This window comes from Stegodyphus dumicola, chromosome X2 (assembly GCF_044657685.1).
Source record: "Stegodyphus dumicola isolate Sdum_Otavi_A_Nest chromosome X2, ASM4465768v1".
Lineage (NCBI taxonomy): Eukaryota > Metazoa > Arthropoda > Arachnida > Araneae > Eresidae > Stegodyphus > Stegodyphus dumicola.
The window spans coordinates 47,039,429-47,053,164 of NC_140781.1; the positions used below are offsets into that span (position 1 = coordinate 47,039,429).

General features: G+C 32.1%; 1 protein-coding gene across 4 annotated transcripts in view; it reads right to left on the bottom strand.

Annotated features, from left to right (window-relative positions):
* The window catches only part of LOC118195859 (uncharacterized), a 198,175-nt gene that overhangs the window by 82,715 nt on the left and 101,724 nt on the right, over nt 1-13,736 (bottom strand). For all 4 annotated transcript variants that reach the window (XM_085809724.1, XM_085809725.1, XM_085809727.1 and 1 more), the window contains exons 5-6: nt 1,943-2,092; nt 1,577-1,639 (exon numbers count right to left, since the gene is read on the bottom strand). In XM_085809724.1, the coding sequence (XP_085665850.1) occupies nt 1,577-1,639; nt 1,943-2,092 (213 nt within the window). The remainder of the gene's footprint in view (nt 1-1,576; nt 1,640-1,942; nt 2,093-13,736) is intronic.

The window sequence follows — 13,736 nt, forward strand, 5'->3', positions numbered from 1 at the left end:
AACTGAATAAATACATTAAATGCAGCCATCATATTAATTAAATTGAAGTTTTCAGCAATTAGAATCAGTGATTTTGAGTCCGAAATCTTGTTTTATTAAATATAATAAGAATATAAAAGATAATAAAACATCAATGTAATAAACCATTTTTTCATAACTGTAGTTCATATGTTTAGTCTGTTACCTTAAAGCACAATTATTTGCACGCACAGTTATTTGTAGAATGATTATGTATTACAGAGCAAAATATTTAGAGGTCGATGAAGAAAACTATTTTTTTAGATGCAAGAAAAACGTTGGGAATCCCTGGTCTAATTACTATATCAGTACAGGGAGAGTCCGAAAACACATAATCTAATACGTAACCGTAAAAATTTAGAAAATATATGCTATTTAAATACAGCTCTTTCACAGAAAGCAAATATAACACATTGGGGAACTAACCTTTCTGTACATAAAGATTTCAGGAATGACTTTCGGACTTTAATAAATTTGAAATTTTGTGCAAATAAAAAATTCAAAAACTGACTATTAGTTAAGACAACACATTCTTCAGAGAAGCTTGGTGTCATTGAAAAGATTAAAAAAAAATTTCATAAACCTGGTTCCCAAGGATCAGTTGTGAATCTAAAAGATCTTTTACACATTAAAATTAAATACTGAACCAAATATCTTACACTATTTATTAATCTTGAAGAAATCACAGCTACTCTCACCTTTCTAGATAGTGCGCAACAGCACTGAATCACAAACTGCTAGAATCAACTCAAAAGAATAGAGGCTCGAATCCAGCGAAAGGGGCTGGCTGCATGGGCGTTTTCGTGGCTTTCCCCATGTGTAATGTGTATACGAGCCAGTTTCCCTTAGAAAGTCCGCAGATAGCCCTCATGTGCATTGCCATAATTGAATAATCCAATCCATCCAACTCAAAGAATCTGCCAGATCGTCATTAAAAGTTTTTTTTTTTACTTTTATTCCTTATTTTAAAGAAATATTCCAATAATACCTTGTTTTAATTAATATTATTGCTAATTGTTTTCTTAATCAATATTTTCCATTACAATAGGGTTTTTTTTTTTTTTTTTTTTTTTTTTAACTTTCCAGGATAGTATAATCTTTTATGTATAATTTTTTTTTATTTCGTTAAATTTTCAATTTAAGCTGTTTAAGTACTTGATTTTACTATTTTAAGTCCTAATTTTTATTACTTTTATAATTTGTTATATATATAGCTCTCACTATATATAAAATTTTAATTTCTCATTACACACACACACACACACACACACATATATATAGTATATTCAGAAATTACAATTAATTCAAAATGATTATGTAATGACATTTTAATATTTATGAGACTGTAATGCATGTTAAAGTGTAAGCTGAATATGCAGATAGGCTCTCATACCACCAAAAGTTGCATGAAATATCCCCACCTTGTATCAGTGACATTTTTTATATTTACTAGCAAAGAAAATGTAAAATATTAACAAAATTCAATAGACTGACAGTCATGTATGTATTTTTATTGTACATAACACTCATTAAAAGGAAATAAAAACCAGTTAAGTACCTTTTAAGTTCACAAAAATTCATGCAGTGGTTTGGGCCTTCATTTCTAAGCATATTTAAACACCTAAAACCAAAAGAAAGGATTTTGGATGAAAAACATGAGATGCTAAAAGCACATTATATAGTACAGTGTGCTTAAATTAAGAATTCAGATTCTCAAACAAATTATTGCGAACAATTAAAACTTCATAAAAAGCAGAAATCTGAAAGAAAACACAATACACTTTACATTCAACAACAACAAAAAATGTTAATTTTAATTTCAACAACAGCAAACTCAAATAATGCAAAATTAAACAAGAAAAAAATTAATAATGATTACAAACATCAATACACAGACAATAATTAAACTAAAAACAAGACTTACTTAAAAATTTTCACTTCAGCTAATAAATTCATCAACTTGATTTGTTCGGATTCAACAACTATGATCTTTATAATCTGCTTAGACTCCTCAGTGGACAATGAAAATAATTCCGCAAATGAACTGCCACCCATTCTTTGAGCAGTGTAACAACTAGGAAAGAAAGAAAAGATACTCATTATTAATGAAAACACTGACAAGTAATTCTACACAGTTTATTGCACATGCATATATTAATGTAAAAATAATAGTAACCATAAAAACACTTAAATTCCTATCCCATTTAAAAAATTAATTTTTTGATCAAACAGTATATGTTTGCCAACTCAAAATACAATAGTATACTTCTGTATCATGAAACTAAAATCAAAGGAGAGCATTTCCAAATTTAATTTAATCAACACTTATATTCCGTATAACAATCAAACGCTTAAATATTTTTAGTATATCACATTAAAAAAATTAATGTGCAGAAGGGTAAAATTTTTCTCCATTCAAGGTTAAAACCATTTAAAAAAAATGTGCTTCAGCCCAGTGAAATCTGGGCAATTAATTGATTAAGCCTATCTCCTAAATGAGTGTTTTTTGAAAAAAAAAAAGAGATCTTAAATGAAACTGGCCCAACATGTAGATAAAACTATGCCACCAGATCTTTTGTCAGGATCAAACTACTAGCAATCAGAAGGCCTATCCATTCAAAATCAAAATGGCATGACATGAATATCACAATGTGGCAGCTGTTCCAAGTTAGTGTGTGTGCTTCTGTAGGAGCACATAATGATCAAAAGCAATAAAGCTAGAAATATACACTGGTGTGCAAAAATTAAGGACGAAGTCGAAAAATTAGCATATCAGCTGAACGAAGAGGCAGAGCGGACAGAAAGACCAATCAGGAGATTAAGTAAGGCGATGTATGGTAGCACATGCACAGATATGCAGGTAGACGTAATGGGGGAGTGTCTGAGTACTATAAAGCATGTTGTCGGTGTAAGATCAGTATTTCTGACAAACAGATTGCACGCTGTATAGCAGTTAAAATCACACCGAGTTGCTGCCTCAGCGAGAAATGGCGAATAATCAATCTGTTAGACAACATCTGGATGCTTTTACCTGAGGTCGAATCATTGGGAAGTTGGAAGAAGGCCCCAGTGTGACAAGTGTGGCTGCAGAGTTTGGAATTGCTCACAGCATCGTTTCACGACTTTGGAGACAATTTCAAACTACAGGAACAGCTATCCGGGGGTTTAGTAGTGGTCGTCCACGAGGAACCACACCCGCTGATGACCGGTATATTGCCTTACAGGCCAGAAGAAACAGGCGGCAGACAGCGGGAGAAATCGCTAGACACACGACACAGGCGACTGGACGACCGATATCGCATTTTACCATGGCCTGAAGACTGCACGGTGGTGGTCTGTTTGCACGATGTGTACCTCTAACGCCTGCCCATCGGAGAAGGCGTTCTCTGTGGTGCCGGGAACACCGGAATTGGAGAGACAATGAATGGGGACGAATACTCTTTACAGATGAGAGCAGATTCAGTCTGAGTAGCGATTCTTATTGCATACTCATCTGGAGAAAGCGGGGAAGCCGCAATCATCCCTCGAACATCATTGAAAGGGACAGGTATGAAGGTGGCGGTGTTCTCGTTTGGGGAGGCATCATGCTTGGTAGTCGTACAGACCTTCACATCTTCGACGCAGGTTCAGTCAACGGGACCCGTTATTGTAACGAGATTCTTCTTCCATATGTGCGTCTTTTTAGAGGCGCTATGGGTCCGCAGTTCCTTTTCATGGACAACAATGCACCATGTCATCGCACAGTAGCTGCCGAACAGCTCTTAGAGAGTGAGGATATTGAACGTATGAATTGGCCGGCACGATCTCCGGATCTCAATCCCATCGAGCATGTATGGGATTTTCTAGGCAGATGCTTGGCAGCTCGTACCTTACCACCAGTAACGATTCCGGAGCTTCGATTGGCGCTGCAAGACGAATGGGCAGCAATGCCTCAACAACTCATTGACACCCTCATTCTCAGCATGGGCAGACGCTGTGAAACCTGCCTAGCAGTCAGGGGAGATCATATCCCCTATTAAAGACCGGATGTTTCTTGCTGGACACCCATCACAGGGATGTTTCGGCCTTCAGTTGCATTGTGCTCCATGCTACTTTTTCAATAAAGCTTCTTTTTATCCCTCTGATTTCTCTTTTAGTAAGTGTTGCTTACATTACTCATGTCCTTACGTATTGGGGATCTTACGGTATTAAATGTGTTGATTTGGAAAGCTTTTGTACAAAGTTATATTGAAAAAACCATCTGCTCCTTAATTTTTGCACACCAGTGTATATAAACAACAGCATTAAAATTATGATGCCTAGAAGTAAAGAGAAGAAAAAAATGGTACTTATGTATTAACGCAACCACTTTGATGGAATTTTGGAAGGAAAAAAAGCTAAATTTATATGTCAGCAACCTAGCTAGTTTTAAAGCATCTATCCAGCCCTCCTCTTTTACAACACTTTAAATATACACATTAAATTTGAAAAATACTAAAAATATTCACTTGAACAACTGATTTTTTTCAACAGAACAACAACAAAAGTGGCTTCTCCCAACTTAAAAACATGATGAAGTGCAGTCACTGCCATGTGAATGCAGGGTTGCCACTCAAACAGGAAAATGAAATTCCCTGACTTTTCCAGGTATATTTCAAGAAAATTCCAGTCTATACGCATAATGTACTTTGGCTGTGCTAAGAGGTAAATTAATTATGGTATTACTTGTAGCAAATTCACTTAATTATTCAGTAAATCCCAGAGGACATTTTTTCTTAATTATTCTTGGCATACTTTGTTTGATAGTTTTGTTTATTTTTCCACTTAAGAAACTAATTAAAATTTAAGATATATACATTGGATAAAAATTGTATGTTTTATTTAATTATTACTCATGATCATCACCAGTTCAACACGAGGCTAATCCGGTCCTGATAAATGACAATGCACTGCTAAATAGTTAGGTTAGATTTTAGGTAAATTTAATTTGTGTGAGGTATCTTCTTAAAAGGCACCTTGACACTTAAAAATACAAATATAATTATAATAGGAGTTGTTTTCTCCACTATTGAGATTAGAATCTGCCCAATCTGAAATAAAATAAGGCTTTTTTTGCAGACATTCTGTAGCTAAACGAAAGAAAGAAATCTATTTAATGATATTTTTTTTAATAAATTGAGGTATTTTTATATTTATTTCGCAGCATACATAAGGAAAAAATATGTGATATTAAATTTCGTGATTTTATGTCATCATACTGCTAGAATTAATTTCAGGATTATGCCAGAGAAAATTTCCCGAAATTTCGAAATATTATTTACTAATAATAAATAAATTTAGAGGGAAGTAGCAACATTAAATGATACAAATAACATAAAAATAAAGATAATTACTTAAAAATTGAATGAGAATAATCAATAATATTTTAGCGAATATAGTTATATTACATGATTAGACTCATTACTATTTTTTAATTTTACTGCAAAATGACAAGATATTTATTAAAAAGAAAAAAAACAGGTTTAAAAAGATTTTGCGGTAAAATTCTAGTATACGGTAAGGCCTTGGCATGATTTTGAAAATTGTCGCCAAGACCAAAATGAAACATTTACTGCTCATCATCATGTCGCCAAATCCCGTTGTACCATATATGGAGATTATTCTAACCAAAGAAGCTGCTAGAATGCGGAGGGAAAATTTGCCAAGGGATTTGGCGACGGAACCTGGAGGCCAGAATTTCCCTCTCCACGATGTGTACAGGAAATTAAGAAACACATGTTAAGAAGAAACGTTCTTTGACAGAAAAAAAAAAAAAAAAAAAAAAAAAAAAACTATGAAAATCCGTTTTTAATTTATTGCAAAAAATCAAAGAAGAAACGTTTTATGAAAAAACGTTTCTTCTTTGATTTTTCGCAATAATTTTAAAAACTTTTCCCCCCCTCAAAATAACTAATCCATGAATTAATTTACTTGCGCCAAAAAATATTTTCTTTTCCTTTAGAGTTTAAAGAAATTTTAAACGATATTCATTTTATGAACTCTTGATAATGTGACCTTTGAACTTCGACACCGGTTTCAAGCTTTGGCGACAGATATATCGCACATGCACCACAGCTGTTTCCCTTTATGATGGAACGAAGCCACGTCTGTTGCAGAGAGGTTTTCCTTCTTTAATATACATATTTTTTTAATTTTAACCTTCATGGTACCGTATACTAGGATTAAGCCCATTTTGTTTTATACGAGAACAGGTACTTTCTTTAGTTCGTGCACTGCACACGCAATTCTCTTGATTCTCGAGGTTACTGGAAATCAAAAGTTGCGGGAAACTTGCTTTGTCTTTCTAAAAGACAATCAAATAGGAGCTGCGAAAATTGGCTCTATGCCAGCTGCCCGAATGACACACACATTATACGCAATTCGCCAAAAAAGTTATCTCTTCCAACGTCAGCGCAAAACTCGCTTTTTTTGTATGAAATTGTATGGATTGCTGTATGAAATTCCCTGACTTTTCCAGATTTTGACTAAAATACTTAAATTCCCTGACTTTTCCCAGAATTTTTTGGTCAATTTTAGAATTTCCTGACTTTTTCCGGTTTTCCAGGTAGCGTGGCAACCCTGTGAATGGTGCCCAGAACAAGAGTGCAATGGCCAGCAGAATCCATAATTCCTAATGAACAAACTTCTCATCTTAATCCTTCCTGTATTTGTTCAAAGCTCCATAGCTGTACAAATGATATGCTATGTCACATCTAAATTTCTTTTCCTAGCAATTTTTTTAATGAGTGGCAATGTCACTTTACCTTTTTATTTTATTTTTGAAAATAGAAGATTGGAATTCCTTTTGTTGTAAAAAAAGGTTGTTTTCACGTTCCCAAATTGCACAGATGCTGGCAGCATATTTTATTCTCTGTGTTAAAACACTAGATGCCACTTAATGTGACTGCAGTTAATGTTAGGATTTGGAAATAGCTAACAATTTTCTAAAGTCTCTCGAAAAATGCAAAAACATGGAAAATACACCGCTTACTGTGATCAACAAGTTGGTTAATATATCCAAATATGTTAAGATCAAAATAGATTATAAAAATTGACAAGTGACAGAGAAATGTTGCCAAGTGAGGGGTAAGTCACCAAACAGCTTGGTTTCAATTTCAGCCAGCAATTTAAAACTACGCAAAAAAAAAAAAAAAAAAAAGCAACCTCAGTTTAGAGCACATTTTGAATAATTCTATTCATTTTGAGGGGGATCAGATACATTTTTTTTTCCTTTAGAAGCAAAAAGTAAAAAATTCTGCAGAATTTTTTCTTTATCTTTGTAAAAACATGTATGAAAAACTAAAGTCGCTTTTTCACTTGCAGTTTTATGCTGGCCTGTTAAATTCCAATGAGAGATGCTTTCTGAATACGATTAGGGATGCAGCATTAGTCAAATAATTTTCAGAAATGCTACGAGCAGTGCATAAATAGATTTTTACATTAGACATTACACAGTTCTTCAACAAACTTATGCATTTCTCTAATTAAAATGCTTTAGAAGTACCTATTAATATGTTTATAGTTGGATTAAATTAGTTAAATGCTATTGCTACTTCGAAGGACATTTTTTCTCATTGTTTAATATTATAATTGTTTAATATTACGTGTTTGTTCAAATATCCATATCTGTTGTTTCAACCACCTAAGTAGAAACAGCCAAATTCTTCAGAATGTGGCAAACTGCCAACCATGTACATAACCACTCCAGCAACCATGTTTATATAACAATTTGTTAGTTGAGCATCACTGCCATTTTTGTATGCATTTTCTTTGTTGTATTCAAAGTTCTAACGGTTTTTCTGAAGAAATCATATTTTTTTGCCTTAAACTTAATTTAAAAATAATATGCTTGTGGGATTTGCCAGAAATGAATGAAACTGTGATAAAATGTGTGCAGGACTACTGAATTTTGCCACAAAATCTCTAAAGGGAACAACAATTAAGAGATGCGTTTGGTAAATAGCTAGTGTTGCCGAGGTTTGCACAAATGCGAGTACATAGTTTTTTTAAAGGCAAAAACAGATCGCTGCGTACTCGGGGAGAAGAATAATGGAAAAAACCTTAAAGATTTGGTAGAGCATGTAAGTGTTTTATTTTTTAATGTATCATGTAGCCCTAATTTAATAATTAAAATTTTGTATTTTTTATTCATTTGTTGATAATGACTTTTCATATGTTGATACCGTCTGCTAATAAATATCGATAATTTGGAAATCTTTCTAAAAAAATTGCTGAATCCATCACCTTGCCACTCGATAAGTACCTCTTCATCTGTAAAAAATTACAAAACTGTACCAAGCTGGTTGTCTTAATACATAAGTACCTACAGTTAATTTTATCAAAACTGTTATGAACTAATGTGATTACATTAAATGGTGCCTACTATATCTCAGTTCTGTTTTGATGTTAAAAAGTCTAACAGAATCTCCATTTTTTCCAGTCACAGCATTATGTTATGCCAATAAGACATTTAGCATCCATGCGACCTGGTATGCAGGCCGTTCTCCTAGTGGAATCACTGAATACAGCATATGATCTTTCTCCTCAAATGCTAATTGTAGCTGATTAACAAATTGAGCAATAAAAAAGCAATGAATGTGCTTCCTAATAATTCACTTTCATTCTATTTCTCGAATAATTTGGAAAACTTTCTAAAAAAATTTGCTAAAACCATTCCCATAAATGAAATAATTTATAATACATTTAATTGATATGATTTACAATAAATACATTTAACTTGTATGAATTATAATATATTTAATTGATATGATTTATAATACATTTAATTGATATGAATTATATTTAACTGGGAAGTTTTTAAAAACATTCCCATTATTATTGCAGTTAACAGAACAGATTCTAATTTCACATATTATATAATTTTGCGTTGAATGATGGTCTACTTTAACTTTTCTACCTCAGTTCTGGAATGAATTCTAATTGAACTGATAAATAAATTTTTACAAATTTAATTAAAACCATAACTAAGCATGTTAAAAAATAGGTAAATTTCAAAACTGATCAATTTTGGCAACAACTGTATCTCTCAATAAGTTACACTATAAAATCATATATGACCTATATATCACTTTCTCACTATAAAATTGAATATTAATTATTTTGTTCTACTATGCTACAACAATAGAATAATATCTCAAAGCTAATTTATAGGTGGCACTGAAGAAAAGTGCATAACATTGAGTATAAATACATATGAATTCTACTTAAATATGACGAGGGGCATGAAAAATATTTGTTCAGGGAAAAATATAAGAACACAGTTTTCATATATATCAATACAAAATATTAAAACAAAAATGCTACACAAAACAGTCTTTTTTAATGCTGATGGTTGCATAAAATTTAATAAATTCACCTGATAGCTCAATGACTTTTTTCATTATGCAAATTTATTCATAGCAAGCTATTACTTTTTTTAATTCCTTGTCTTGTAAATAGAAGACCTTCTCATTAGTCTATTCTTTAAAATTTGTAACCTTTTTTTACAATTGAGCAGAGAGCTGTCAAGTTTGCAATTATAATATGCTTTACTGTTGCATCTGGATCTGAGATGCCAGATTCTTCAATAAGCTCTCCTATTCTTAACTCTTTCTATGCGAGTCCAACAGCTCTTTGGCATAATCAATCAATTTCAAAATCTTAATGGCTGGCAAAATTAGCAATTTCTTCTATTAAAGGAATGAAGTATTCAGTTTTAGCATTGTTTCATCTTACTTTTGGGAAAAAAAAAAAAAAAAAAAAAAAAAAAAAAAAAACTTTTTTTCTTCAAGACAAACACTGAATGTTTTTAGCAAATTTCAATCCAAAACTCTCCAATGACTTTTATAACACTTAATATATTGTATTATTTGCAAACGCCTAATAAACACCTTATTGTTTTGGTAATTGAGTTATTCACATGTATATCATTGGCTTACGCAAAATGGTTGTATTTGAAGGGGAACGAAACTTCCACACTTGGGTCGAAATTAATTTACTCTCTGAGTGACCCAGCTTTTTGAATCTGCTCATGAAGAACAATATTTAAAGAGCATTTATTAATTAAATTTATCTAATAGATTATTTTATTCTTTGCTTTCAGTCTTCTGTTCAATAAGATGGTATTTACATCAGCTTACTGAATACTACATCATCTTCTGTGTAAAAGAGAAAACCAAATATTTTAAACAAGAACGTAAGATATTACTTAAAATTGCCAATATGTTACAACCAATATAGGTAGTCATGCCACTCTAGAGTTAAAGTGGTAGGAGGGTGACTGGGTGCATTATTAATAATCATCACTTTACACAGGATTTATGTAGATATGCCATAACACTAAGATTTCAGGTATAAAGTGATGACCAAATTAGTCCTAAAAATCAAAAGCTTTTTAATTTGATTTCCAAATCAATGCAATATTAATTTCTTTCTTTGCTTTTCCTCTTGTATCTTCAGAGGTTTTATTTGCACTCACATGTTGCGTTTGCACCAAACACCAGTGTTAATGAATTAATCTTTAAAACCCTTAATATTGGATGAAGCTAGAGGAGAAACTACGAAACTGCATACTTCTGAGTTTGCTTACTAAATAATGATAAAAATTAAGCACTTATAATATGTTTATTGGTTTATAAACTGTACTTAATAACCATAATAACAGAATCATTTCTACTGATTTCATTTCACTTACATGATATCTATATATAACTTTCTTTTGCATATTTGATTCAGATTTTAATGATTTGCCAGCTGTTTTTTGCCATCAGCTTATAGTCTGCAACCCATAGTTTGGGTACCACTGGTATATACTAATTTTTAATCATACACACCTGCACACAGATACATTTTGTGCCATGAAATAAAATGAAAATTTTACATTTGACAGAAAAACAACGGCATTCAAAATTAAAGGTTTATTGCAAAAATATGCAGAGACTGATAAAAAGTACCTTAATTGGCTCTTAGGTTGAAAATAATCAAGTTCTAATCTTCAAATGAAAGACATTAATGAGATAAAGGCGAGAAGTGCTGAATGCTTGCTAGACTTGAGATGGGCTGAATACAGTTAAAATATTTTCAGAGCTGAACATTCTCTAAAGCATAATCTGAAGAATCAGAAACTGCTTTTTAAGTATAAAAATGTTTAGTTGTCTTGCTAGTGAAGACTGTCTATGTCTAATTGCAATATGAAGAGTGTCAAGGTCATTTTTACTATAAAAGAAATATACTAGAAGATAGTTGGCTTGGAGTCTTTAAGCAGCCACTGGATTCAAATAAGCAGACCTGATGCTTACCGAAGGTTTTCCAAGCATGCTTATTATATGAGATTATGATGCTGCTTCCCCCCTTTTTTTTCATCTAGAGGAAAGCCTTTAATATGGCATTATCTTCATCATATATGCAACTAAGACCAATTGATCTAAGTACTATTCATGGAAGGACCCCTGTTCAGTTTAAGTAGTGATTCTAGATATATTTTCTTCTGGAGACAGGCTGAAACAAACTTTGCATCACATATCTATAAAAAATATTTTGACAGTTTTCTCATTGAAGAATGATCATCATGGCTGAATCAAGCTCCATACCCATGATGGAGGTTTGCACAGAGATTGTGTCTTCATGTCTTTTACTGTGGATAACAACATTAGGTCTCAATAAGCTGCCATGACTGAATACAGGGTTTGTAGTCACATTTTAGTCAAAAAAATAAGCACCTATAAGCCCTTTTCAAGCACATTTTAAGAAAAAAATTAAGCACCTGTCTAATTACATTACACACAACTGCATAACCTTAAAAAAAAAATTAGACTTATAATTTAAAATATGAAAAATTCAGCATTTATTATTATTTTATTTATTAAGAGAGAATGAGCCTTATTCAACATGGAAAACAATTACATTATTTTTTTTAATTTTAAATAACAGTTAAATTTACAGAACTAGTTTACAATGAGAGAAAAAAAAAACTATGCAGAACTAAATTATATTACAAGATTTAATGATGAAATTTCAGTTCAAAATTGAGAAAATAAACAAGATATATATATTATATTCGCTTGGCACCTAAAAATAAGTACAATTTATTTTTCCACTCATACTAATATTTAAATAATTTAACTTAAATCAAAATTCTGAACATTTTCTAAATTTTCATTGTATAACAATTTTCCCTTAACAGATATTGCAAGCAAAGTAATTTAAGTAAGAAAAAGGAACTTTTCTGAAATTGGAACACAGGAAATTGCTTCATGCAGTCATCCTTTAACAGTAAAAGCTTAACTAACTAGCATACTCGGAAACTGCCGAATATCTGAAAATTCTGAATAGTAGAGCGTAACTGATAAAATAGGAAGGGGGATAGATTGTAATTTTTCAGCCAAATAATGTTTTTGATATTTCGATATGTGCATCATATAAAAAAAAGCCCAATGGAACTGACAAATAATCTGCTTAGCAAGCACATTAAAACTCTTTTATCTCTGCGAAATATCAAAAACATTGTTGCGCAATACGTGCGCCTTAATTCTTCCACACGTGATATTACGCAATCGGAATCAACAGCTGCCAGTATTCGGAAAATAAATAAAAGAAATCGCCTCTTTCCTTTGCCCGGTTTTCACCGTTATGCGCCCATGTGGCATATTTATCATTGAGCAGGACACATCGCTCTCCGTGCGATATCCCTGTCATACTCATATTGATTAATAAAGAGATTTACCAATATGGGGTGTCTTTCATTCTAATTTTGAACAGATTGTGTTAAATTTCCAGAATAGAATCATTCTTTGCTTGGGTTGGCAGACCACAGAACTTTTAGTCCTATTCAATCCAGGTTGGAAACTGACCAAAAAAAAAAGTTCGTTGCTTGCTTTTGCTGCGAACTGTAACCTTCAATATTCAAGATTTTGCGGAGAAAGGGAAGAACCCCTAACTTCCGTACTGTATAATACATTTGCAAAAAAATTTTTAAAAATATATATATATTTTGGCTATTCGATTACTTTCACTTTATTTATGCCATTCCGAATATTATTCCTTAGAAAACTAATCTTGTTCAAGCACACTTACCCATTTTTGAAGTTTATCTGTACTTCAGCGGTTACTACAAATATATTATTATAAATGTTCATACATATGCTCATAATATAAACATACGGACCATAATAAATGCGAATATGAACTGATCATGCGAAACAAGAATGTAAATTATTAAAATCGTGATAGAAATTCAAACGTGTGTAGTAGGGTGGGAGCAAAAGAATACAGAATGTACTGGAATTTTCTACTGCTTTCGCAATTCTTTGACAAATAGAATGATGTGCACCTGTCTGTACTCGCATGCACCAAAGGTTGTTAATGCAGAAAATGGGCAAAAAGCTATTTCTGGGAGTATGATTCAAATTCTGACTTTCCATATAAGGAAGAAAAGTTGTTTATTTAGTTTTGGCTTTGGTATGAAAAATGTGCATATGAAAAAAAGCACTAAAAGCAAAAAATAAGCACTAACCCCCCAAAAAATAAGTGCTTTAGAAAAAAGCAAGCACCTATAAGGACTTTTATATTTTATTTTCAAATATAAGGACTTATAAACACTTGTAAGGACCACTACGAAACCTTTGAATACCTTAAAACTGAGAACATTGTCTGAATGGATTGATTATGATACAGTTACCTGGCTTCAAGCCTATTAAATAAAC